Source organism: Cheilinus undulatus, linkage group 19 (genome assembly GCF_018320785.1).
Source record: "Cheilinus undulatus linkage group 19, ASM1832078v1, whole genome shotgun sequence".
In the NCBI taxonomy this organism is placed as follows: Eukaryota; Metazoa; Chordata; class Actinopteri; order Labriformes; family Labridae; genus Cheilinus; species Cheilinus undulatus.
In genome coordinates this window covers 15,389,119-15,417,106 of record NC_054883.1, presented here as the reverse complement: position 1 = coordinate 15,417,106, position 27,988 = coordinate 15,389,119, and the positions used below count along the sequence as shown (strand labels likewise).

At 39.5% G+C, this 27,988-nt stretch overlaps 1 protein-coding gene across 1 annotated transcript; it reads left to right on the top strand.

Annotated features, from left to right (window-relative positions):
* The first annotated feature begins 16 nt into the window (after positions 1 to 16).
* Positions 17 to 27,523, top strand: ppp1r16a (protein phosphatase 1, regulatory subunit 16A). Its single transcript, XM_041813881.1, has 11 exons — positions 17 to 203; positions 15,883 to 16,986; positions 17,478 to 17,548; positions 21,035 to 21,180; positions 21,522 to 21,625; positions 23,571 to 23,695; positions 24,760 to 24,885; positions 24,972 to 25,047; positions 25,139 to 25,268; positions 25,356 to 25,518; positions 25,632 to 27,523. Exons 2-11 carry the CDS (start codon positions 16,737 to 16,739, stop codon positions 26,175 to 26,177), a joined length of 1,737 nt encoding a protein of 578 aa, XP_041669815.1. The 5' UTR covers positions 17 to 203; positions 15,883 to 16,736; the 3' UTR covers positions 26,178 to 27,523.
* Positions 27,524 to 27,988: the final 465 nt, after the last annotated feature.

Here is a 27,988-nt window from a genome sequence, read left to right as displayed (position 1 = left end):
TTAAGGTGGACGCTGAGGTGAATAGGACTTTGGCGCCCTCTGGTGGAGGCCATCCTGTGGGAGGAGAGGGCGCAGGTCCGGTTGTTATGGTGAAGCATTTCCCCAGAGGGCTGGCTGGAGCAGCAGGAGCAGAGGACAGCAGCTGATTCGGTTTCACTGTCGCAGAGCTGCTCAGGACCTACAGCTGACCTACAGTTCAACAGGTATGATGTCTCCACTTTGGTTTGAGTCACTGAACGCGAATAGTGTCCACCAGGCTCAATTTTACACGTCATATGCCAGTCAGAGTAAGTTTTCGTTAAGCAACGTATCATTTAATTTACTTAGCGCGAGCTGGCTGTTGAGTAGCGGAGAGGTAAGCTAACCTGGGGCTAAGGTAACGTTAGCTTGAAACAATATCAATAGTAGACGAGTTAATCGCTACTTAAGTGTGCTTAAAACTTGCTTAAAGGAGTAAGAGTCGCCCTCGTAGTATGGGCAAGCTGGTATTAGCTCTATCTTTACCCTGGTGAATGGAGCCAGGTAGCTTAAATGAGCTGCTGGCGTTACCTGTCAGACTAGCCACCTGTTGAGCTCGTCTGTGGACCGCTAGGTTTGTGAGCTAAGCTGCTGCTCCTACGTAATCCTACGCTATGTTAGACAACAAGAACGTAACGCATCTGTCGTAAATACCGTTGTGAGTTTGTTACTGTGACCAAAATGGCAAAGTCATGGTGTAGTTAAAGCTTAATAAGGTGAGAAACTGTTTCATTACAGAGAGTAGATGGGTCTGAGGCAGCAGTCCCATTACTGTCAGTGAGTAACGGCATATAAATCTATAAATCTCATTTTTATGGCACTTTTATAAATTTTCAGGTCATAGATTAGTCTTAAATGCGACCCAGCTCTCCAGCCTTGTTGTAACTTTGATGCAGTGTGTATTGTAAGGTGATAAAACATAATAACTCAGGCATTAAAACACAATATTATCGATTAATTCAGTTTAAGTGTCCCATCATGCAGTGATTAAATTAGATCATGCTGTTTGACAACCTTTAGTATGTTCTTCTTTTATATGGCTGTCCTGTGATAACCTGGCACCAAAAATACAAGTCCTAGGCACCCAATATAGACGTTTTTTGTTTGTTTGTTTATAAAATAAACAAATAAGCAAACTGCTCCACACCGTATGGAAGCCCATTTCCTCCAAATAAACAATAATGTGAAAGTGATAAAAATCCCATAATTATGAGATTAAAAATTCAAAATTCTGAGATAAAAGTCGACATTTACAATAAAAAGCCTAAATTATGAGTTAAAAGTTATGAGATAAAAAGTCATAATTTCGACCTTTGTATCTCAGAATTATGACTATCTCAGAATTATGACCTTATATCTCATAATTTCAACTTTGTATCTCATAATTGTTACTTTTATCACATAATTTGACTTTTTATCTCATAATTATGACTTTGTCTCTCATAATTTTGACTTTTTATCTCATAAATATGACTTTGTGTCTCATAATTATGACTTAGGATTCTTATACTATTATAAGAAAATATAAAAGAATAAAATAGAACAATATAAACATGAAGACTTGTGATATAAATAAAGTTGTAATACCAAAATACACAAGGAATGTACACAAAAACACAATTATAAATATGAGAATAAATTAGATATAATAAATAAAGAAAGGTAATGTAGATAAAAGAATGTTAGTGTTTCTCTTTCAAAACAGTTTCTAATTTTTTGTGTAATTTAGGAATTTTGCATGCAAATTTAATGGATTCGGTAGTTTCCCAAGCACCTTTCTTGTGTGATAGATGTAATTTTTTTACATTTGTGTTTTGCTGCTTTTTGATACTATCAGTCATTAAAACCTCATTACATAGAGATGAAACAAGCAGCCAAGTTGATTAACTGAAGAGTGTATTGGTAGTCAGAGACTATTTAAAGATTATTTTTGGGCTCTAGAAAAACGAACTTGGGAGAGAGAGTTGGATATAGGCTAACATGCAAGAAAGAACCCACAGGCTGGATTTGAACCCAGATTTTTATACTTTAAAGGGATATTTCTGTATTTTTGAAGTTGGGTTGTATAAGGTACTTACTTGTGATAGTAGTGCCATTAGCCTCCAGTAGTTTCATAGTGCATTTCCCCATCAAACAGGACTCACTTGGAGAAGCTAGGCTATACAGCGTGGCAGGCAGGTATAGTTTTCCACTGATAATAACTTGTCTCCCCTTGAACTCATGAAAGATCAAGACTGCACCTGCTGGAGATTTCCATTATCTAGTAAAGTGGATTTCAAACTCTTTTGATCAGGGCACAGCTAAGATCAAGCCACAACTGCAGAGCAAACGTCTGGAGCATGCTCTGTACAGAGGCCGTTGTCCTTAAAGGGATTTTTTTTTTTTGTATTTTGAAGTTGAGTTGCATGAGGTACTTGGAGGTAGTTGTGCCATTAGTCTCCAGTGATTTCAGTGAGCGTTGCCCTTTCAAACAGGACGCTTTTGGAGAAGCTAGGCTAATCAGCGTAGCAGATGGATATAGTCTGTCTGCGTGATTTAGGGACTTGAATAAAAAATGGGCCAAAAAGACAATGCTGGCTCGATTGTATGCTATATCAAAAATTATCGAAGTGTTTTAGTTTTCACCCAGAAAACCATCTGGGTTTGGCACTACTTTGCAATGGCTTTGGCTACCATCTTCCACCTCAGTGTATCTGAACAGCTGTTTAGGTCAGCAGGCTTCATCAGAGGAAACAACAAGTTACTTAGCTAAAACAACACTAAACCAGGGATATTCACTCTTGGCTCTTTTACTGTAGATACAAGGGGATTTTTTACGAGCCAGAGTCCACAGAGGATGTACAGATGGAGACTGCGGAAGGAAAGATGGTAGGGAACCTTTAATACAGACTGCGGTTAGATGGGAGAGATCTGACATTTTCGCTGGTGTAGGTGTGGAAACAGCGAGCCAATGACCCAGAGGTGTTCTGGGTGAAAAATTAAACTCTAAATATTTCAATATAGTGCACAATTGAGCCAGCATTCTTTTTGGCCATCTTTTTTTACCTTAAACTTGCTAAATTATTCGGAGAAACTATGCCCATCTATACATAGAAAAAACTGGAGTATTGATGTATTATGCTTGAACATTTTAGGGTTGAGTTTAACTTCCAAAGTGTTATTTTAACCACATTGTGAGTGAAAAAGTCTTTAGTGTTTTGAGTTATGTGTTGATCCACCAGTGTTGGTTCACTTCTTTAAAGAGTCAACTGAGCTAAGCTCCACCCTCTGAGATTTCAAACCAGGGAGGAAGTGGGCTGAGTTTCCCATTATGCCCTTGGGCAGCGTGTTTAGATGTGTTTAGTTGTGTTTGAACTTTGCCTGTTGTACAGTGATCCCTGCTTGGGTTCTTTTGCTCAGGTTCTGGTGGATTGTTGTTGTTTTTGATGTGAGATACTTTGCACCATGACTAAAGTTATCAATGCTCTTTTAAGTTGCATAGCACATATTCTTCATCAGCATGCATTGCCTTTCTGTTTAGCTTAGCTTCTCCTGTTTGAAGAAGTGATGCTCACTGAAATCCCTGGAGGCCAATGGCACTATAGCCGTACAACCCAACTTCATAATACCGAAATATCCATTTAAGGACAACAACCTCTATATATGGAGCATGCTCCACCAATCAGAGACTTGTTGACATGAATTATCTACCCAAAATCTGACACATCACTAATGTATTCATCAGAGAAAATAATTAGCATGTTACTAGATCAGGGGTTAAATCTTGCAACCTGATGTATTACTATCACTCTACAATAATTAAAGAGTGTAGCTCATGTTAAAAAGGCTATTTTGCACAGATATGAATATCAGGTGCCTTGAGATTTTGGCTTGATCTTAGCTGTGTCCTGAGCAAAAAAAAAATTTGATTATTATTTATTAATAATTAATTTTAGTTTTCTTTTTTTATAAATTTGACAGATAAAACAAGGTGTCTGCATCTCTTTCAAAGCACAACATGCAAAAATCTCAAATCTTAACAAATTTGTTCAACCAACTTCTTGTAAAAAATAAATCCTTGTATGTATTTAAAAGCTGCTGACAAGTCTGGATATTTTAAATATCTGAAAATGAGATGTTTCTTTTGATTTGTCAGGTGAATGAGGCCTAAAGTAAGTGTTCAGCGGTATGTCGGACTAGAAATAAGATGGACTGATGTCCGAGTTTTTGCAGGTATTTGTTGTTATAGCAAGTGCTTCTCCTTATTTTCACATTATTGAAGTTAAAGAATTGCAGATCAGTGCTGGTCTGAACTGGTCTTGATGGAAAATCAAGAGTCTGGCCAGTCTGAGGCTGAGACAAGACCAAGTCATTCAAAGGCTACGTACACACTGTGGTGTAGGACTTAATGCTCCATTCTGACCTTTTGCTCAGATCAGATTTTTTTGTTTGCCTGTTCACACCGCAGTCAACTTCCAACACATCAGATAGGTATCTGACCCAGAACCACATACGAAAGTGTCCTGAATCTGGTTTGAAAAGGTCAGATTCAATGTGACTCATGCTGTTCACACTGTCAGAAAAAAAATCAGATACGTGTCACGTGTGAGCAAAAAAAAAATCTGATTCAGGTCACTTTTAACTGCAGTGTGAATGTAGCCAAAATGTGGTCTTCAGACCTGTCTCGAGACCAAGACCGGTCTCGAGTACTACAACAAATGAAAATCTTAAACAGGTGCAGCCTTAATCTCCCATGATTTCAAGGGTAGAAAAGTTCTTATCAGTATTTCTCATTGGTTTTGTTTGTTTAGATTGTTTAACTTTTTATCACTCTATATCAGGAGTTTAATACTGCATTTCCAAGTTATAGACCTAAATACATTCAAACCCATCTATTCTTGTTTAGCCAGCCTTGCCTGTGTGGCTCACAAGCATTTCCATGTGTGGTCAGAGTACTTCTTCAAGGCATTTCTTAAGTATGCATGCTCAAATATTTGCAGGTTTCCCAATTTAGACCAAGATTAGCTTTAAGATACACAATGTGACAGAGCCAACACAGTCAAAGATCAAGGAAGAGATCATAAGAAGATTAGATGATGTTTTACCAGTGCACCTACACTTCAGTGGACTGTTGATGTCATAGCCTTGCAAAGAGCAGAATGTAGATTCATGTGTTTCATTGAATTAAAACCCCATTTAGTAGTAACTGGATAAGAAAAAACACCTGAACCCTCTGTGGAATTCTAGATGATCATTGAAGACATATTTTTTGCAACACTGATTTAATTTTTCATCATGATTAAACAAATCTAATAAAAACTTGAATTACTCAAGCATTTCTTTAAAGGTCAAACTGTATTTGTAAAAGTTTGGCTCTCTCCCCCACATTCCTTCTAATGGAAACTCCCTCTTGTTTTTCTGTCTTTTCTCATTGAGCTATGTCTTCACCCTCACGTGCATGTTTCTGAATGTGTGACATTCTACAGGTGGATGTCATAAACTTCATCTCATCCTGTGGCCACCATTTACAGATTCTTTATCCCTCTTTTTCTCTCCATGCTGTGACCCTACTTCCTGCTTTAGGAGCTAGCCAGAGGAGTTGACGTAGGCATGTCTCCTCCCCATCCTTCCTCCTCCTCATATTCTCCTCTATCTCCTTCACATTCTTTCCTCCACGTCCTTTTGCCCTCCCATTTCATATCCTGTCATCCAGAAAAAGCAGCAGCAGCTCTCTGTTTGTCTCTCTATGCCTAAATCTGTTTGCAAAATGTTTCTAAATCTATACTCACACGCCATTCAGGTTTTTTTCTCCATATCCTCTTGCTTTGGTTCTGCTCTGGCTGCTCTGTGGCATTACTGAAATTGCTGAGTGATTATACGGAGCAGCTCAAACCATTACACATGACAGGACTTAATGTGACCGCTTTCTCAAGCAGATCCCCCTCCTTAGCACTCATTCTTGTTATGTCCTTTCAAAGCCTTTTACTTTAACCCAGAGCACAAAGTGCAGCCTTTTTTCATCCCAATTACTTCTAATCTACAAACAGACTCAGCCCTAATTCCTCTTTTAATTGAACTCAAGTTACACAGCAACATAAATAAACGGCCTCTCTGAGTATAGTAGGCAGTTTAGACCACTTGGCCTTGATTCAGATAGCAGGCAGGATCATTCCTGAACCATCGACTCAGCATTGTTTGATTCAGTGGGCATCATACAACAGCTGAGTAATGATATTCCATATTTGCAAACCATCAATTAAGCACAAAGCACCATTTGCCTTTTTCCTCCAGCAAAGTCAGATTTAAGGCTGAGCTAAGTTCGGTCACAAGCTTTTACACACAGGTACCACCCACTTTATGAATGCATGAACTCTAGTTTGAGTGCCTGTGTATTCATAGGCTTGTTTTCAGTACAGCTGTTGAATGAGAGTTTGTGTTTCTCTGCAGCTGTAGACAGCCCTTCCTGTTAGGTCATTAGTGGAATAAGCCAGAAGTCCACAAATGTCAGATTGATGCAGGGACATTTTTCCAAACACACAAAATCTGCAGTCGTGTCCTGCCACGATGGAGTTTGCTCTACTCCAGTGATCTCATCCTGTCTTTTCCCGTTTGTCTGCACTCTTGTCTGACTCAAAGAATCACAAGGTTTTCACTCAGCCAACAGCCACCGACAAATTCCCCATTTATGCCGTGGCGTATCTTATAAGGCTTAAAAGTAGCCAGACTAATGGTTGCTGCATCCAGTGAAAGCAGTCAGCTTGACAGCCTTTGGCTGTGTGGACCGCTGATTTGAGATGAACCTGCAACACATACAGGAGTGAGGTGAGATCTAAGAGGAATTCACACTTATAAAGACTTTATCCATCAATTCAATGAATTGATTTACTTTTGCCTAAAGCAACCATCTGTTGTCTTAGTTGAAGTATGTCTGGTAGGTCAGTAGTAGAGATATTGTTATACCAGAATTTTAAACTTGGATAGGTTGAAGTAGAAAATCAAACACTATTGGTATCTTACTACTACAATTGGAGAGCTGTCTGTCTGTCTTGACTTGCAACCCTCCCTCTTGCTCCAATTGTCATTCTTACCTCTCAGAGGACTTCTTGGGTATACTGGCTTGAACCTGGCGCCATAACAAAATCATGTATGTATAGATTTTGTATAAAACTCAAATTTGTGTTTTTTCCGCTTCAGCTTGATCCCCCTCAGGTCCCCATCCACCAATACCGCTGACGTGCTGATGTACAATGAGCGTATTGCATCACTTCCTCTTAGTGGGTTGCTGTGTTTTCCCTTGCAAACCACCATTACACACCCGCAGACAGAGAAGAAGAAGCTGTGTTTTTGTAAACGTCGACCGAGCTGCAGCTACTTTTTTAATCTTTCTACTTCTCATCACTACTGTTTCATAGCTGCTTTCATAGGCGTACATAACGTAGAGCCCTATGATTTCTACGTTAATGGAATCGCGGACGGAATCGCAGAATTGGCCAGTACAAACAGAATGAGGTTTTTGTATAAATAAGCATGTATTATCTTCTTGATCATATGCTTGTAAAAACTTCTGCTTAGAAGATTACAAAATGAACCCAGTGGATATTAAAACAGCACATCCTATTGTGCTATTTCTAGAACTAATGTGAAGTTAGTCTGACTTGCTGTGAACTCTGATTAGGGCTGGGCGACTATGGCAAAAATCAAAATCATGATTAAATGAACTCTTTACCTCGATTATTATTCATGAATGATTATTCCACCCCCACCCCCTAATCTGTTTGTTCTGAAAATCTTTTTTGTAAAAGGTAAAAAATTCCAAGAAAGGTAGAAAATAAACAGCTTGTATTTCCTGTTAACAAAATAAGTTATTTTTATACTGTTGTATAAAAAGTAGAAAAAATTACTTTGCTGCTAACATTGCACAGTCAGCTCCGTGTTTGAGTTTTAGTGCACTGGATGGGAATGAGTGCATGACTAGTATTTCTAATTCTCTTAGGTTTACAGCAGGCTACATGCGTTGCAAAACCTGGCTACCAACCACGTAACAACACAGCCAGTAATTTGTTTTTAAGGGGGTGGTGCATTAGAAGAGAGAGAATTAGAAGGGAAAAAAACTGAAATAATAGACAGCAGATTTATGTCAGTTGTAGGTTCTAATAGTTGGTTTTGATTATTTTTTGATTAGCCTAAATGCCCAGCTTTAACTCTGATTGTCATCTCAAGATTGTTTATCATTTATTTGTCATTATACTGGGATTATTCACACTCATCCCTTAATCTGCATAGTTTTCCCAGAATGCATTTGACACTGCATCGTGAGTGAAGTTACTGACTGAATTAGAGAAGTCCCAACCACAGTCCACAATGGATGATATACTGAACATGAAACTGCACGCCATAGACTTTCCTGAATGAAGTGGAAATAATTGCCCAGGAGGACGGATTAAACGTTTTGGGAGATTTCAAAAACACACCAGGGTTTATATACCAGCGCAATTTATATTCTGGATTTTATGGTCAACCACACGCACCACTTCAGTCCTTAAAACACACTTTAAATTTAAGGAATGAGGATAAATGAAGAAAGAGACTTAATGGAGTTCTGTTGGTCCACACAGCCAATGTAAGCAGATATTTTCAGCCAGTTTATCAGCTGTAAACAGTTGCAGAAATGTTCATATCTGCCGTAATATCTGCCAATAATGTTATGCATCCCAAGTCTGTACTTTTTTCAGTGGAAACTTTCTGTACTATTTGAACACATATAGCTTTTAAAACACGTGCTGTACTAAAGTGTCTAAATAACAGTGTCATTTTGAAACATTTATTCAGTTGGTTATTTTGCTCATAATGCACAAGTCCAGTTATCTGTCTTAATGGTGTGTAAATTTCCAGTTTTGTAATAAGTTTGTTTTATATTGGAGATCTTCAGCATATTTAGTCAGGAAAACTCATCCTCAAATAAGATGCTGTGTTCCCATAGCTGTGTGATGCTTTGCTCTAGGTAGGCTACCTGTGTGTCAGTGAGGTGTAGGAGGCCGATTAGTGTGACTATCTCAGTGACTGCACGCTGAGACTGACTGAGCCGCTAGACTGTCTCACCAAGACAGCCACCTCATGCTGAGAGGATCTTCAACCTCTACATTACCTCAGCCTGACTTCTGCTTTGATTAGTTACGTCCAAATGATGACCCTCGACTCGTGTCAAGGAGGAGGCTTCTCTTAGGCGAGCTTTTTGATTGGCTAAGGTCAAAAACAGTGAAATCAAAAAAGAGAAGGACATTTGAAGTAAACACTTGTGCTAAATTTTCATTTGCACAAGAAGAGAAAGAGGAAAGAAAAAAGAGGAGTGGTGGCTGATTTATACTTACACAAGGCCAATGCGCACAGCAGGAGAGTGTAAGTTGCACTTAGCCTGTCTTCAGGTGGTTGTATCAACCACTCATTCACTCACTCATGACTCACAGCTTTAATACAATTCATAGCTTTCATGGGAAGAAATTTTCAACTTGACATACCCAGGTTGTAGGCAGAACTCCCTCTGCGAAAGAAAACTCAGAGGGGACAAATAGTAAATCAATATTGTGAGACAGTAGCTCTGAACAGACTTCCCCTAATCCTTCTATCACACAGTGTTAACTTGAGCACAGCATGACTATGACAGCACCAGAACCAGTGGCGGCTGGTGCATTTTTCCTTAGGTGGGGGGGCTACAACAAAATCCCGATTTGATATGTATGTAAGGTACATCAAAAGATGTTACACCGTGAGTTAAGTCATATTAATATGCCTTTTTTTTACATCTGCATTTGTTTGGTTGGTGAACAAATATTAAAATAAGATGGCTATTGTAAGGGTCATCAGCAGCCACAAGTAGCTAACTCTTATCACAGTCAACTTAAATTTTTAACTTATCACACATTATCAACTAAGTACATGACAAAATTATGTTAAAGAGCTGTTTGAATGTTTATTCTAAATACAGAAATTTTACAAACGACATAAGGAGCAAGTAATCACTGCTTTAATAGTTACTGGTTGAGTGAAAAATATAAACTTAAAACAAAAAGTAAGGCAATTTGTGTTTGGTAGATTGTTTCTTTGTTGTAACAATGCTTCTTGGTAATAAATCTTATACCGTTGGAAAACCTGTTTATTACCCTTTTAAATGATGCCACATTTGTAAGGATCATGCATTTGTGGGATGAGCAGCAGAGCTGAGTATGTGGGTTGCGCCCATGAAAAACTTGCCAGATCTTCTCTGCCAATGCCAAACAGCTTATTTTGCTGTTGCTATTGACTCTTGTTTTGAGCTTCTGGTACCCCCAGGTGCTGCCAGTCAGGTGCCTGATTGGCAGCACCTCTGAGCATGGGCCCTGCTACAGTGGTCAGTTGATGTCTGCTTCAAGAATCGGCATGCACGTTTGACTGATCTGGATAGGGCCCGTCGGCTTGGCAACTTCAAGCTGGTGTTCTGCAAAATGCCAAGTTGCGGCATTGTTTGGAGTGAACCCTAGTACCTTCTCCAAACTGAAGGCCAAGTTCCGTATAACGGGGAATATCAGAGACAGGCCGCAAAATGGGCGTCCCCAGAAGAAGACAACACCCCAGGAATACTGTTTTTTCACCCTGTCAAGTGAGTGGAGCGCAAAGCATGGTGGGTACACAAGGGCCGATGGGAATTGTAGTTTCCACATCTATTAGCTCTGATCCACTAAAAACTACACTGTCTGCCCTGAAGACATACCGTTTGAAACCATCACATGTCTGAGACGGGATTTAGATGCGTCTGTTAGCGAAGTACCGTGGGATTACCAATACCGTTACACCCCTGCTTTTTTCCCCTCTATATGTTTTAAACATTTTTTTAGATCTGTAGCAAGCTGTCTATGACAAATAGACTAGTGAAATATCTCCTCTACCTCCTCTATTATGCATCAAGGTCTTGTAAGTCATCTGCAGCTGATCAGTCAGAGGAAGAGAGAGAGAGACGAGCATACCTCCCGTTAATGTATGAGAAAGGGAGAGGTCTAACATGGACCTCTTAACAGTTTTTATGCAGGTGATGCTGTGGATTAAATTCTGTGCTCTTTAAATTTGGGATCGTTACACATCCACAACATCCCTCCTCGTGCAGATCAGCTGTTGCAGCCTTACTGAATGTTGAGCGACACAGTTCAAATAATAAATTTTGTCATACCTGAAATGTACAGCTAAATAATACCGATATAAGATCAGGTACCTGCAAAGAGAAACTGTAGGAAGCAGAGCAGAAGCGCTGTGCATATGAAGAAAGCAGTGGTGCACTTGCAGACAAATTAGACAGCAGAGTTTAAATAAATAAGTTAAATAAAGCTATTTTTACACATATACCTAAATTGACCAAAAAGAGAAGCACTAATTATAGCCTATGTGCTTAAAAACTTTAACAATCTCCTATGCTGCTTCTAGTATTTCATCAATTAGAAAAAGGCTCTTGAGTACATAATTACCACCTCAAAGAGATACCGATTCGTATAAGATTAGTATTACCTGTGGATTATGTGCGCTGAAATATGGTGGGTAATTTGCCCTGGATTTTTCACTCCGTAAATTACAGACATGGTCACTGGGATTAAAAACAGATGTCCTGTGCAAATTAGCAGTATCCTAGGTAATAACTAGTCCTGTGCAAAAAGGGCATTTGTTGACATCAATAAATGAGGGTAGTTGACAGCTAGCAGTAGCTTCATCTGAATGAACCAACATGGTTTAAAAGAATGACTACTACACCTAGGCCGCTATTCAATGGGTAATATGTTTACGTGCCATGTGAGAAAGCACTGCTTTTATACAATAAGGATATTTTTGTATATATTAATATCATTGATAAAATTTAAGCTTAAAGTCAAACAGCGTGTTATTGGTAAATGCTAATATCCCTATAATTGTAAAGCTATTATTGATTGTGCATCCTTAACAGAATTCTCTTATGATCTTTTAAGAGTAGGAACGTAAGTTTGGGTCTTTTTCAGTCCAGCTTTAAATTGCCCTGCCCAGAGAACAAACATGACACATACAACTACCATTGCACTGTATGCAATCTTTTTCTGTCCTCTGTGTTTTCTTACCATAGTGAAATACTTCATTGTAAACATGCTCATCTATATAAGCATTAAACATGCTAAATGGTTATTCTCTTCTATCAATATGACCCTTTGCATTTATTCAGAGTGCTGTTATTTCCTAGTGTAGGGATTATCGCCAAACAAACATCTGAAAGTATTTAAAAAGTAGATGATATTTAGATATGTTTAGGAAATACCATGTTTATTAGGTGTAACATTTTAAGGTTACACAGTTGAATCAGATTGAAAACAAACAAGCATGTGAGATTGAAATAGTGTCTAATTCAAGCATGCAAAGTAAATCAAAGCTATTTTTCTTCCAGTGATAGATTGGGATGTACCTGAGAGTTAAATACTATGTTTAATTGGACTTATGGCTGGTACATGCTGCTGACAGTTCAGACTGAACAGTAAACATCACACTGTCTGATCCTTAACTCCATTCCCCAGATACCCCACCCTGATTGGCTTAGGCCCAGATTTGAGTCGTCTGTCACTCTTTGCTGAGACAGCTAATCTGGAAACATCAACCTTTGCCCTGAGTGTGTGTGTGTGCAAATGTATTATGAGTGGGACAATGAGTGAATCCTTGTAAGCGTGACTTCCCTTGCATAATCCCACCGCACAGCTTTTTTATCCTTTTAAATCTCATGTTATGTAATGATTAAGCCTAATTACTATTACTGCTGACCTAATGGCTGACCTATCAGATGATTTTTATAGAGCCATGTTCTGCAAACATGTCCAGTCTAGCAGTTGTAATCTAACTCTACTTCCTAACTCATTTAAAATAGAAAACACTTAATAAATTCCGTCTTTAAAATGGGGATCAACCTTTTGTCGTGGTGGAGTTGAGTTCCTATTGTTAGTGAAGTAGCTAAATCTAGGTTTTGAAAGTGTACTTGATCTCTGCAGTGAAAGGCTCCTTGTAAAGAGGCTCAGCACCACTGTCAGGTGAGCACAGATCCTTCTGTCAGGCACAGCAGTGTTTTCTTTGAAGGGTGGACTCCAAAGCGGTAAACCGGTTTTATTGTCATGACACGAGATTACAATTGGCGCTTCAGTAAAAGGAGATGGAGACGAAAGAGACACATGAGCCATCAGTATAGCTCACAGTGGGTCTCCATTTGTTGACACATATTTATACATTAATTTGAGTCGAGATTGGAGAGATTTATTATACAAGACTTTCTGAATCATTTTTGAAACCAAAAGTGTGCAGGAGTTTGCTTGCAATCATTGGTCATTCTAAATATCAAATTACCAAACTTTGGTTTGCTAGGGCTTCTATATTTGTTGCAATTGTATTGTTACAGGATGTCTTTATTAACTTGAAGAGGTTGTGAGGCTGACACCAGGATAGGATACCACCTATGTAGTCTAGACACTGGTGGTGATGTAAGGCGTAAGGTAATGAGTAAAAGACTTCTAAAGAGCAGATTTCCGAGGAACCTGACTTAGAAGTAGCGATGAAGGGACGCAGGATGCATGGACGAGCTTTAATGGAGGTGGCTGGGGTGGAGGAGGGTTGCAACGGTCATTCTGGAACAACTGACTGTGGAGGGGAGAGAACAGATTTTTAAATATGACAGCTGCAGGATGACTGGATTGAGAGAGGTCGTGGTTGAAAGGGATTGGCCCAGAGCTTTAGTTAGTAGACGCCCATACCAACTGATTACCAGAGCAGGAAACTGAGCGGGAAAAAGGAGACACGTGAGTGAGTGATTACTAATAAATGAAAGGATGAATGGAAATGAAACAGTCTTCCTGCTTGAACTTATGCTAAGCTTCATATCCTAGTTTAAAATTTAATATCATTAAAAAAAACATAATATCTGGTGGCATGGGACAAACAGAGGCCTGTATGCTCGAAATTTGTGCTCCTGATACCTTCTTGAATAAAAGTTGAAGGAATATTTTATTCTGTTAGTCCAAACATTAAACAGCCAACATTTTAGTGGATTTAGTCAAACTGTAATGTAAGTTGGATGTGATTTTTTTAGTGTTTGCATTAATCTAGATAGATGCAAACCATATTGATGTATTTAATGGATTCAGCATAGTTTGTTGATGCTTACAGTCCTGTAAGAGGAGCCATTTTTTTCACCTCTGTGTTTCATATCTATCTTGTTTTTTTCACATAGAAAGCCTGATGGGAGAAGTGATAAAACAGGAATGAAACAAAGTTTTATGAAAACGAATCCTCTGAGAAATGAAAGTGCAAGCCACACATTACCAGCGTTTAAGACTGGGGTCTTTTTTCACTGATCTTTCAGATTGTGTCTAGTATTATCCCACTAATACAGCAGTTAAGTTCCAGCATGGATTTCCCAAATCCTCTCTCCTTTTAAAGCCCCTTAAAATACCACAAAACATGCTCTACTTCTTGTTAGTTAACAATGGTGGACAACTCACCAAAAATTCAAACTCAGTGGTGCCAAGCATTGATTGTTTTCCAGCTTTGATTCCTGCTGACCTTTTAGCATGAATATGGACTCTGCATGATGTGGCCTTTAACAAATTAGGCTAGCATTCATTAGCTACGTCTCGACATTCAGCCATGTTCATGTGTGTACTGTTGAATAGTGATCCTTGTACTGGCCTGCTGGTCTATAAGGGAGCGTTAAGCTACTACCTCAATCTGAGGAAATCCTTACATTGTAGCTCGTGACAAAGGGTAAGAGGTCAGGTGTGCTAAAAATAGAATGAAGTGACAGATAACATGAGTCTAAGGCCAGAAAGATTGTAGTTGACCAATAAGGAGGGCAAATTGTAACCTGAGCTTCTGTTGTTTGTTATAGTCCCACAATATAATCAGTATATTTTAAGGGCTTCTTTGCTCTGTGTATAGCAGAAATGCAGGAATATTATTTTACGCCCATTATATTTACAGAGCTGATTGTTTCCTGCCTCAGTGCTCATATTTCCCTGTCCACTCTTATATTGATAGTTACACACACAACTGAGTCTAATTCCTAACATGCACACTTGTTCACAGTGACTTTTATCTGGTACTGCATCTCAAGCTGCATTTTAGACCAGTATCCCTACTGGAAATTGCCTTATTTTTCTATAAAGAACCATTAACAGTATTTTGAGCGATGTACAGTTTGAAACCTGGTATAACTGTGGTATAAACATCATAGGACCCTTTTGACTGCAATCATGTCATTATATCTCACAGTGAGACTCTCACTGTGCTGCTGTGCATTGTCTAATCAGCTGTTTTATGGTACATGTTGGTCAACCACCTCCCACCCTGATATGCTGCTTGCTGCTGTGGCTCTGTGGCCAAGGACTCCTGTCTTGTCAGTCACTCTCTCTATCTCACTGAGTGCCTCTCGTTGACCTTCCTCTCAGCGCTCACAGGCCTGATCCTAAATAATAAATGAGTAGCCTGGAAAGAGACATGCGTGTGAGTGTGAGCCACGTAACCCACCTGGGAAGTTAACCAAAGGTAATGAGAGGCCTGACCGAGGTTAGTGGGGCTAGCACTTGCACTGAAACATGTCACAAAGTCACTATGAAACAGCTTTCACAGAACAAGCTTCTCTAAGTCTCCCCTTGTGCATACGCCACTCAAAGAAGTGTGTGTCAGACTGCAGGGTGTGTCAATCATTAATGAAAAGCGTCCCACCGTCTCAGGTTTCCTTCAGGAGAGGAGTGGGAGAGGAGGGCGTAGGGGGAAGGAGCTCAGGGGTTAAAGATAACAGGATTAGGAGAGTAGCGTGTGTACATTATACTGTAACTCAGCACTCACGTTTTCTGTCTCTGTCCACAGCTACAGACAGGCGACAGTGTTGTCGACCTATGGAGGCTTAGTGTGCTGCTTTCTTCCTGAAGACCTGCTGAAAAAGGCGCTAACAACAAAAACATCAAGTTGGTCTGTCCACTCAACACCAAAAGCAATTTGAATCCTGAATCCTTTTAGCTTTCACTACCTTGTGATAATTCTTTGAAATCCTCCTTTACATCAAAACTTAAACTTCCAAAGTCTCCTAGTTCACTTACTCCATTCTCTCAACATGATTTTTCAAAGACTTTACCCTCAGTTGGACTTTGGACACAGTCACCCATACTATGGATTAGAGGCTGAGATGGAGCTCCTAACCTGGAGATAAGCTTGAATTGTTTCCTTTTCTCCTTCAGTTGAGTCCTTTTGATATGGATGGAAGGACTGACAGTTGGCTGCAATCCACAGCTTGGATTAGGATGTTTCGGATATATTGCTCTCAGCTTTTTTCCCTGGCACCATAACAGTCATTGTCTGAAGGATGGGAAAGAGACATGGCAACTACTTTACAAGTTCCTTTGTAAAATCATGTAGATATCTTCCATGTGATTGTACAACATAAGCTGTTTTTTCACCACATTTTTGGATTTTTTTTTCTGTTTTTTTTTTTTTTTTATATATATATAATTTATTAAACAAAAGGCATTCTGAATAAACAGGAGCATTTTGTGCACTCCCACAGGCCCTAATCTAGGCCTGTTTGGCCTTACAAAAGGGCCTCTTTCAGGGGCAAAAGGGAGGCATACAAGAAATCTGGAAACGGAAACGTCTTTTCAATATCCTGAAGAGAACTGATCAGGAATACAGAAACAACAGCCAAGCGCCCGTAGTGTGGCGGTGACATGGCTGCAGAACACGGTGAGCTGCTGGCCGAGATGGCCACCGTCGGACGCCTGAGTGCAACTGAGCGCTTGAAGCACGCCCAGAAGCGGCGCGCTCAGCAGCTGAAGGCGTGGGCACAGATGGAAAAGGATGCAGTGCGAGGATCAAGGGCCAAAGCAGACAAACGGAAGAAGGCACGGACCAACAAAGTGAAGTTTCCCAACACTATTACCCTGCTGGATGCTGCTGCACGCTGTGACCTGGATGAAGGTTGGTAGATGTGCACACACTCATTTCCACTCACAAAATATCATGTCATACTGCCCTTTAGGGTCAGCCAAGAAAGTGGAACCTGGAAACTATTAGTATAGACCAGATCAACCAAATTCAATTAGCATGTGAAATAATCCCGCTCTCAGATTCAAGAGAAGCTATGATAGCTCCTTTTTCCTGTTGGATACAAAAACATATATCAATTCTGTTCAACAGATGGAGCAATCCATGCATCATTAATCCATTAAACGTCATTTTCTTCTAAGTCAGGGCTTTTGTTGTCAATGGTGCTGCTGTCAGCGGCAGGATCAAGGCTGATTATGGAGCAAATCTTTTCAGTTTATTGTAAAACCACACACAAAGGCCAATACAGAGGAGTCTCTTTTTTCTATTTTTGGACAAAGTGCCAAGTGTTGTAATGTTTATGAAGAAAGGATTCTGTCCAGAGGTTAGTTATAATAATGTGTGATTGTGTGTGCTTCTTCCAGTGAGAGAACTACTCAACAGTGGTGTCAGCCCAGATCTGGTCAATGAGGATGGACTCACAGCTCTACATCAGGTACGCACACACTGAGCTGTGGGAATCAGTAGTGCATATTTGATCCCTCACTGGTCCTCCATCTGCAGACACAGACAGTTTTAGTGTCTGGAAACAAACAAATGTGCCTTATGCCAAAATCTGTTAAAGTTACAGTTGGTAGCTGTAAGTGATGCAGGATGCCAGTTGAGCTCACTGGGTAGAGCAAGTGCAGAGGCTGTAATCCTCAAAGCACTGGTCTCAGGATCGATCCCCAGTCTTGGTGCTGTTTGGTGTATGTCTCCCCCAACCTCTCCCCCCATATTTCCTGTCTCTCTTCAGCTGCCCTATCTAAATAAAGGCAAAAGCAGCAAAATAATCTTAAAGGTACAGTGTGGTAATATTTAGGGGGAAGAAACTTGGTGAAAATGAAAAATTATTTATAAGTGGCCTCGTCTAGATTAGAGTGTAATCACCTAAATATATAAATTATTTTATTTCTATTTATGTAGAACAAGCCTTTTATTCATACATAGGGAAGGTCCCCTCCACAGACTCACCAGAAGGAACCAGGGCTTTTACAGAAGGAACCAGGTAGCAGATTTTTTTCTCTTTATTCCACTGGATGTTAACTTGCTACAATTACCAATAGGAATTCTCAAATCTGGAAAAAAAATCCTAATCAGGATTATTTTGATTGGTATTAAGATCATTATGATAGAACTCAGTTACATGATGACAGGGCTGCTCACAGAATTAATTTGGAGCTTAAATTCTTTATTTGTGCTATTTCTTTTTGCTAGCTAACTAACCCATTTTTGCAGCTTTTATCCTTTTTTTGCCTTTTTTTTGCCAATTTAACTATTTTTTTCCTTTTAATCATTTTTTTACTGCTTTTTAGCCACTTGTCACTCATTTTGCTACTTCTTTATGCCACTTTGAACATTTTTGCTGCTTTTACCTGTATTTGCCACTTTGAAAAAAATATAATTCTATTAAGATTTCTAGTATTGAACATCATTCTTTTGTGTAAATCATTTCAAATCAAAACAATCAGATGAAAAAACAACCTAACATGAAATAAACATACTAAAGACATAAGAGTAACACTCAAGTGCAGCAGAGAATCGGAGGAATTACAGTAGAGCTAAACTTATTTCTTACCTAAAATCTGTTCTGTTGATAAACTCATTCCAAACTCTCCAGCAGTCCTCAAACACAACACTCTTCCGTCTCAAAGTAAAAGTCAGTTTTCCCATTACAAATAAACCATGCATTAAATTAAACCAGTCTGTTTATGAAGCTGGTCTCTGACATAGCCACTTTTTCGTTACAGCTTTCTTACTGGTAACCAACATGACTCTATACATGTATGTTTTAGAAAAACCCTGGATTTGAGATGGCATCTGTCCCAAATACATTATTCTAATACAAAATTCATTCTTAATACTCAAAACTTTTCCTGTGCTGCCCCTGACTGACTTCCAGTAATTTTTAATCTCTGAACAATCCCAAAATACATGGTAGTGGTTTACGCCCATCGTCCCACAGCCTCTCCAACAGTCCGTCTGTCCCTCTGTATGCTTCAGTGCTGGTGTTATAAAGAATCTTACAAGGTTTTTCCAGTTGAACTCTCTCCAGGACAGTGAGTTAGTAGACTTCCACTGTTTTTCATTTAAATTCTCCCACTCCTCTATTGACATTACAACATTACCCTCCTTTTCCCATTTTTCTTTTATATATGGTGTACTCTCCCCACCTAGTTCTTGAAGACTTTTAGACAGTTTGGAGATAAATATATGACCTGACTCAGATCTGTATGCTGAAATAAAAACTCTTAATATGCTGTACTAGATCTCAGTTTTTCCAAACTTTCTTTACTAACTTTTTCACCAATAAAACTTCTAAGCTGCAGGTATCGAAATAACTCATCGCTTAATTTCTGAAAACTTAAAAGGGTGGATTTCCTATTTAAGTCCAGATAGGTCTTCAAACCTAGCTCTTGACATGTTTTTTTTCTTTTTTAAGGTTTATTTTTGGGCTTGTTATGCCTTGGCAGCAGAGGACAGTGGATAGAATCGGAAGCAGGGATGAGAGTTGAGAGAGACATGCAGGAAAGGGCCACAGGCCAGATTCGAACCCGGGCTGACCGCGTATTTGGGGCATGCCTTAAACCACTAGGCCACCTGTGCCCCTTTGCTATTTTTTAAAGTTTACATCAAGCCTATTAGGAGTGAAACCCGTTTCACTGGCTATCTACTGAATCAGCAAGTATGGTTCTTAGGGGCTGAAAGATTGAACCAGCACACCTTTCATTTTCTCTACCCCAATAATGCTGTAAGTATTTCTAAACTGTTAACAGTTGCATAATTAAATGTTAAAAGCTGACATGTATGTGTTTCATTTGTATCCTGAAATTGATCCAAATTCTTTGAGTAATTTCATCAGTAGGGGAAGTTAGCTATCAGGCTGTGTCAAATTTATCAGGACATCATCTGCTCATCATAAGCTGTTTTCACCTTGCAATCCTGAAAATTTCTCAGAAATTTCAGGCAGTTTGACTCTTTATTCTTTATACATGAAAAAAGAATTATCTTTAATTGGTGGCGTAGAAACAGAGCAATTATTGCCTTATATAAATGCTATATGTACTTCAATATGTTGAAAATGCCAACAAAAGACAGAGAATTCTCAGACAGAATAATAAAGCAGTTTCATTACATGCACCGAGGCCACATTAAGGATTCGCTTTGCATTGTATTATTTAGATCGTGAGCAAGAAAAATTTGTGGTGAGGTTGAAGTGAATCACAATTGTTTGTATTCACACCTGCAGCTTCAGTGAACAGGGGTTGATTTCTTAATAGGGCATGGAATACTGGTACTTTTACAAATTGCTTGCATTCATCTCTTTTGAAAATTTAATTCAAGTACCAGTATGATCAAAATGCAGAACCTGAAGTTTTTCTATTTTGTTTTTTTCTGCAGTAGTACAGAATTTGGTAGTTAACTTTTGCACAGCATCTGAGTCTGAGCTAAAGAGCCACCACTTTAAGTTTGAGGATATTTCGAAGAGGAACAGCAACTTGCTTCAGCTTACATTCCCTTCTAATCTGTTATAAAAGTAACCATCATACTGCTGCTATGTGTTCATTGTTGAGATTTGACTAACACAAATGTAAAACTACAGAAAAATCAGTGATATTATCAGGTATTTTCTCCTTTCCTCTTTACATGTAGACTCATATTCCTGCTACTATAAATTCACCTGAGGGGGATTTGTGTGCACAGAGAGCTCTTTATGAAATCAGTTGACTCTGCTCTTCCCCTTGGAAAACTTTTTGTTTACACAGCAGAGGGCTGGGCTGTGCTCACAAATGTTTTCTATTACCTGAGCCTGTGTATTAGTTGCATGCATTTTAATGCCCACATTAACCTCCTTCTGTCTTCTATATATGTTTTGCACTCCCTTTTGCATTCATGTCTATAAATGATTATATAAATATCCGCCTCTGCCCCTTCTCCTCAGTGCTGCATTGATGACTTTGTGGACATAGTGCAGTGCCTGCTGGATGGCGGTGCCTGTGTGAACGCCTGTGACAGTGAGCTGTGGACACCGCTGCACGCTGCTGCCACCTGTGGACACACTGGGCTTGTGCAGCTCCTGATACAGGCGTGAGTTTTTAAGTGAAATACACCATTTTAAGCTCAATTCTTATACACCCTTTGCACCATAGAAATGTCTTTTAGCTGTCTTGACATTTTAAAAAAATATAAAGACTTATTACATGTTCGATTCTGCACTTGTGACTTGACTGTGGCGAGTTTCTGCTTTACATAAGCAATGCAAATGTGGCTGCAGCTGCATTTTCAATGCTCTTTGCAAGTACATGAATGTTCTCAAAGGCTGAGTGCATCAGGGTGTGCCACTCAAATCCAACTGTCTTTGCATTTTGGTGCATGGATGCTCATGTTTGCATGTCTGTGTATGTGTGTTTGTGTCTGTGTGCTTCTAGTGGGGCTGACCTGCTGGCTGTCAATGCAGATGGTAATATGCCCTATGACCTCTGTGAAGATGAGGCCACGCTTGAGCTGCTGGAGATGGTGATGGCTGAGCAGGGTCAGTACACTGAGTTAAAGCAGGCCTGTCATTTAAGGATTCTAAGTTTCTCTACATGATAAATGAATCAATAGAAAGGTTTTATCAGTGAATCAATTATGAACCAGAACTTTAAGTAGTTGTACTTTCAGAGATGACTAAGAAAGGGAAGTGGTATCTCATAACAGCCTTATCTGATATTAACTGATGACTACTTGTCTTTTAAGGCCCATATCCATTATGCTCACAGTAAGCCAAAGGTATTACTAAGATTTAAGCAAGTCTTGTTTCTGTGATTTTCTTTTATAAAGCCATTCTGGGCAAAATTTCCACCTATTAACCTCTCCCATAATCCTGAAAGTTAGAGGTTTCAACCTTAATGCTCAATGCAGTTTGCAGCTCAGAAAGTCAGAGCTTGATTTGCAAAGAAGGATTTCAGATTTTCTGCCCCAACTTCAATTAAATTTAAGGTCTTGCATTTCAAAATGAAGTTACCCTCAATATTTTTGGTCAGTAAAAGCTGTTAAGTCTGATGTGATAAATCTAACAAAAGTTCTTTATTTATTGTATATACAAAACTTTGCACAAAAGTAAGGGAATTTGTGTTTGGTAGATTATTTCTTTGTTATAATAATACTATAATAATGATAATAATAAATTGGATACCAATGGAAAGCCTGTTTATTTCTGTTTTAAATTTGTAAGGAACATGCTTTTGTTGGATGAGCAGCAGTACTGATTATGTGGGTTCACCCATGAAAAAAATGCCAAATCTTCTCTGCCAATGTCAACAGCTTATGTTACTGTAGCTATTGACTCTTGTTTTGAGCTTCTGGGACCCCAGGTGCTAAAGGCCCTACCAGTGGTCAGAAGGTGTCTGCTCCAAGAATTGGCATGTCACAGTTTACTGATCCTGATAGAGCCTGTGCAAAAGGGCAATTTCAAGCTGGTGTTACACAAAACTAAGTTTCGGCATTATTTGGAGTGAGCCATCTCCAAACTGAAGGCCAAATTCCATATAATTGAGGATGTCAGAGACAGGCTGTGGGCGTCCAAGGAAGACCACACCCCCTAGACGGTTTCGTCTCGTCAGCACTTAGGAACCGTAGGCTGTCTTCTATAGACTTGCAAGGTTTGCAGAATTATATGGTTGACAGCTCTCTTCCTGGGCAATCTGGAACGGACTGCACACAGCCAATCTCTGGGCTCATGGGGCTGCCATGACTGCCCTTCATCATCAGGTCCGTTGGGATGCCATCCCACAGCAGTGTGTGACCAGGCTGGTGACCAGCATGAGGAGGAGGAGCCAGGCTGTTATGTCTGGTTCTTCCACACACTACTGAGGCTTCTGTTTGTTAAATGAATCAGTTGTTAAATTGCTGATATTTCTTCTTTCTTCAGACTTGAATCATCCAGTCCACCAAACAAGAGCCAATGGTAGAATAAGCTGTTTGGCATTGGCAGAGAAGATCTGGCAATTTTTTTATTAGTGCAACCCACATACTCAGTTTTGCTACTCATCCCATAAATGTATGTTCCTTACCAATGTAGCTCCATTCAAACGGTCTAAGATTCATTACCAAGAAGTATTGTTACAACAAAGAAATAATCTACCAAACACAAATTTCCCTACTTTTTGTGCTGGGGTTGTATGTTCCTGCTATTGAGACTTCTCATCTCAGTAGGATAACCCTGACTAAATTACAGTTAGATAAAATAAAAGGTAAATACATTTCTTTTACGGAATATATTTGATTAATACTTGGTGTTTCATATTTGAGTACAAATCATTTTAAGAAATTAAAAGTCCCCCCTAATGTGTTGGTCACACATTTGTTACCAGTCGCTACACACTAGGGATAAGACCAAGCCAAAAAAAAAAATGACATAATCAAGCTTTACAGCTTTACCCTCACACTGTGTTTGTGTCTTGACTGGTTTAATATCTTTGTTTGTGTTTGTGTAGGTATAACTCAGGAGCGCATCGATGAATGTCGAGGGGCTAAAGAAGCGGCCATGCTGACCGACGTTCAGGCTCTGGTTCAAAATGGAGCTGACCTAAACACTCAGGACGATAATGGAGCGACTCTGGTGAGAGATAGAAATAGCTGTAAGGCTGTTGATTAGGATGTGGCAGCTCAGGACTCATGATAATTGTATATATTCACTGCACAGTTCATCAAAAATCAAACTCCATAAAGCAATATGTAAAAAGATGTTAACTTTGATATCAGGTTATCTGTTATGACTATTTAAACTGTATCCAAATCCTGTAATATGACCGTGGTCGTGGTTTGCACAAACAAATGAGAGTTGCAACTCCCCTCCCCCCTTTTATTGGCCAGATATAATTAAGGATATAGGACTAACATCTTTATAACCATGCTTTTTTGAATTGAAACAGTGTTGGAAACACTGCATGGAGGATGAAGAAAGCCTTGAAGAGAACAGAAATCTCCAACAACACTAGTTTAGAGAACAACTTTATTAGACCCACGCGTTTCAGCATGTAGCCTCCATAAATGTAACCAATCAGTTACATCCACATATGTACTCCAGCCAATAGGGTAGCAACACTAGTGGGTTGGTTAAGTGATCAAGTGGTTTATGATCAGTAGGCACTTCAAAAGAGGCATAGGGAGTGTCTAACGGGAAACTGACACCAAATTTGGGTAGAAACAATAAAAGAAAATGACCACTGGGTGGTCAAGTGCATTGTGGGGTCATTTTAAAGTGCTTTCTTTAGGTGAGGCAAAACGTTTTACAAAAAGCTAAAGGTTATCAGTGAAACCACCTATAGAAGGACAGGTTCTTGATGACCCTGATGAAGGCTACATGCAAAAACCTGTAGGTCCAATAAAGTTGTTCTCTAAACTACAAGTGTTGCTGTAGATTTCTATTCTCCCTTTACAGTTGAGTTTGTCACCCCTAATGTCTAATATTGCTCAGACCAGGCTAGCGACTAAAGCTGGACATACACAGAGGAGGAGCAGGGCAGACAGGAGAGTTTTATCCAAGCACACACGAGACAGTGACAGAATAAATTGTTTAACAGGAGAGAAATGTTTCAGTAATCACTGTTCAAATTAATAACCATTTTAAAAACCTGTTTTCTAAGTAAAAGACCAGATTAATGGATGTGTTTTCTTTGACAGCTCCACATAGCGTCGGCTAACGGCTACACATCTGTGGCAGAGCTTCTTCTCGAGCACAGAGCTAAGGTGGAAGTGAAGGACTGTGATGGCTGGACACCGCTACACGCTGCCGCCTGCTGGGGACAAGTAAGTGCTGCATACAAACCAAAACACAATAATCTGCCACTTTTCTTTGTAATAAATCAAAACTGTTGTTTTTACTTCTTGTATAGATCCAAATGGTAGAACTTTTGGTGGCCCATGGAGCCAGTTTAAACACCAAGTCTATCCTGGAGGAGACTCCTCTGGGTAAAACAAGGAAGCTTTTATCTGTGTTTTATACCTTAACATATGGCTTTCTGGTAACACATGCTTGTCTCTGACCTTTGCTGTTTTTCAGATGTGTGTATGGATGATGAGGTCAGAGCCAAACTGATGGAATTGAAGCACAAACATGATGCCATCAAGAGGAGCCAAGACCGGCAGAAAGGATCCCTGCAAAGACGAGCCTCCAGTGCTGGAAGCAGAGGGTTAGAGGGGACCAAACAGATTAAAAACATGAGAAATTGTTTCGTTTAATGCTTTATTCATCCTCTTCCTCGTGTTTTTGTTTACAGTAAGGTGGTACGTCGTGTCAGTGTGAATGAGCGCTCCAGTCTGTACCGGCGGGAGCATCACAAAGAGGCCATGGTGTGGCAGGAGCGAGGTCGACAGCCAGAGCCACAGGACGACGATGAGGACCGACAAACAGACAATGAGCTCCACCAGCATGCCACCATGGTGAGTGTTAAGGGTGTTTTGAAGAAAATGCATCTCATTTATTGTCTTTTGTTTGATTTTTTTTTTTTTCTTTTTATAAGTTTTGATGCTGATCAGTATAATGTGGTCCCCAGGTTGCCGGTGGAGAAGCCACATCACGTTTAGAAGAACTGGAGGCTGCAGACAGGAAAATAATGTCCAACCTTGGTAATGGAGGGACCTCTGTTTCTCTGGCCTCCTCTGTACCAGGAGAGCTGTGGACTGGTGGAGGTCTCATGGAGCGTAGCGCCTCCTACCAGCTCAGCCCTGCGTCAGCAGCCGGGTCGGGATCAGGTTCTGGTACCGCAGACAATGAGGTGGCTGACAATATGACTCGTGAGAAATCTCACCACACCCTGGCCGACCTAAAACGCCAGAGAGCAGCTGCCAAGCTCAATAAATACCCAGCTCCTCCACCGCCGCTGCCCCCCACCGTAGAGGAGCAGCCTTCTAGTGCAGCGACCGAGGCAACAACCTCTCAGACACTGACAGAGGTCCAACTGACACCCATTCCAGTGGAGGAGGTGTCACCAAACCAGGTTTACTTCACCCATGCCAGTGGAGATCCTCCACTGCTGAAACTCAGAGCACCTGAGGAGGAGCAGCCGACCAATAAGGAGCCGTGCTGTGGACTCATGTAGACAGACTTGAACAGAGACACTCACTGCCTGCAGAGAAGAGAACTGGCAGTGTAACACTCCAAGTGGCAAAAAAAGCTTAGAAAAAAGGTGTGCTTGAAATGGATTATTAAGATTGTACGTTAGGGCCACATGCCAATAACAGATTACTCTAAACTTAATTTCAGTGGAGTGAGGCACAACCTTTGTGCTTCTTAAACTCCGATCGCTGCACTCATGGCACTGAAAGTCTTAGGCATGCCCTGATTTGGAGGATTTACGGTTTGTAGGACGTCATTTCTTTAATAGTAACTCACAGGAGAATTTGAGATTCAGTGTTAAAATCAAAACAAAGTTTCCCTTTTCTGTGTTCATGACCTTACTCGTTGCTTACTCACAAACGGTGCAAATTAAATTGAAAAGCTTTGAATCATGAGATTATTTATGTAAAGCTGAATAAAATCAAGCAGCAGCTTTAAGATATAAATGATAAATTTTCAGTTTTCTCGACTGTCACTATGAAGGGTACAAAATCTATGAATGCTCACTTCTACTTTATAATGGTGAGATTTATCTGGCTGGGAGAATGCTTGGTCATGGTAGTTTACATACTAGCTACTCTGAATTTTATATTCAATGAATGTGTCTTTGAATTAGGTTTTTTTTTCATGAACTCAAAATTGTATGGCTTTTCTTTTATTTTTTTTCCAGCACAAAATGTCTACATTTCATTATTTGTTATGGTGCAATTTATTGATTAGGTGTTTGTGAAGGAATGTGAGCTAATCTATATTTAAATCATTGAATCACCCAGCCTATCTTTATCAATCTCAGATTTCTATTTTTCTGTCAGTATTTCTATTTTTCTACCCCATAATTGAATCACATTATTTATTCTAACACTGAATATTACTGAGGGCGTACATCTCCTGTACCTTATTGTAAAGATAAGAGTTTAGGCAAGGTATTTATCAGAGATGATACATACATTTTTTTAATCAAACCAATAATTATGTGCTTAATATTTGTGCCTTCCTTAAGTAGCAGATTTGTTATCATTCTGCAAAGCTTGCACAAAGTCCCATATGTTAAATTGGTGAGGAGTGGGATGAAATGATGTAAATACTGTGTGAGACATGGACTCCAACTTGATGTATCAATTTACTGCAGTTTCTTTATTGCATCTTGTGATTTTTACTGAGCCCTATTTAGAAAAATAACAAAATTCAAAAAATAATGCTCAAAAACGAGTTTTGTATTATTTTTCTGTTTATTTAAAAGGGACAGAACACATTAATGTACAAAAGCACAAAAGACAAATGTTAACATGCTGGAGTAAGCAAAACTACTAATTTACATCCATAGTCCCTTGGCAGGTAACATACAGTGCCGTGAAAAAGTATTTGCCCCCTTTCTGCTTTCTGTTTTTTTTTTTTTTTTTGTTGTGTTTTTTAGCATATTTATCACACTTTAATGTTTCAGATCATCAAACCAATTTTAATATCTCACAAAGACAACCAAAGTAAATACAAAATGCAGATCCTAAAAAATGATTTTATGTATTAAGGGGGTAAAAAAATCCAAACCTATTGGGCCCTGTGTGAAAAAGGAATTGCCCCTCCTGAACCTAATAACTGGTTGTGCCACCCTTGGCAGCAATAACTGAAATCAAGCATTTGCAATAAATGATGATGAGTCTTTCACATCACTGTGGAGGAATTTTGGACACTCTTCTTTGCAGAATTGTTTTAACTCAGCCTTACTGGAGGGTTTTCCAGCATGAACTGCCTGTTTAAGGTCATACCACAGCATCTCAATTGGATTTAAGTCCGGAC

Excerpts from the sequence above, each read along its gene's own strand:
- ppp1r16a (XM_041813881.1), top strand. The coding sequence starts at position 16,737 with ATGGCTGCAGAACACGGTGAGCTGCTGGCCGAGATGGCCACCGTCGGA. Across the intron at positions 25,269-25,355 it reads TCCAGTGCTGGAAGCAGAGG|TAAGGTGGTACGTCGTGTCA; the intron begins GTTAGAGGGGAC and ends TTTTGTTTACAG. Across the intron at positions 25,519-25,631 it reads TCCACCAGCATGCCACCATG|GTTGCCGGTGGAGAAGCCAC; the intron begins GTGAGTGTTAAG and ends TGTGGTCCCCAG.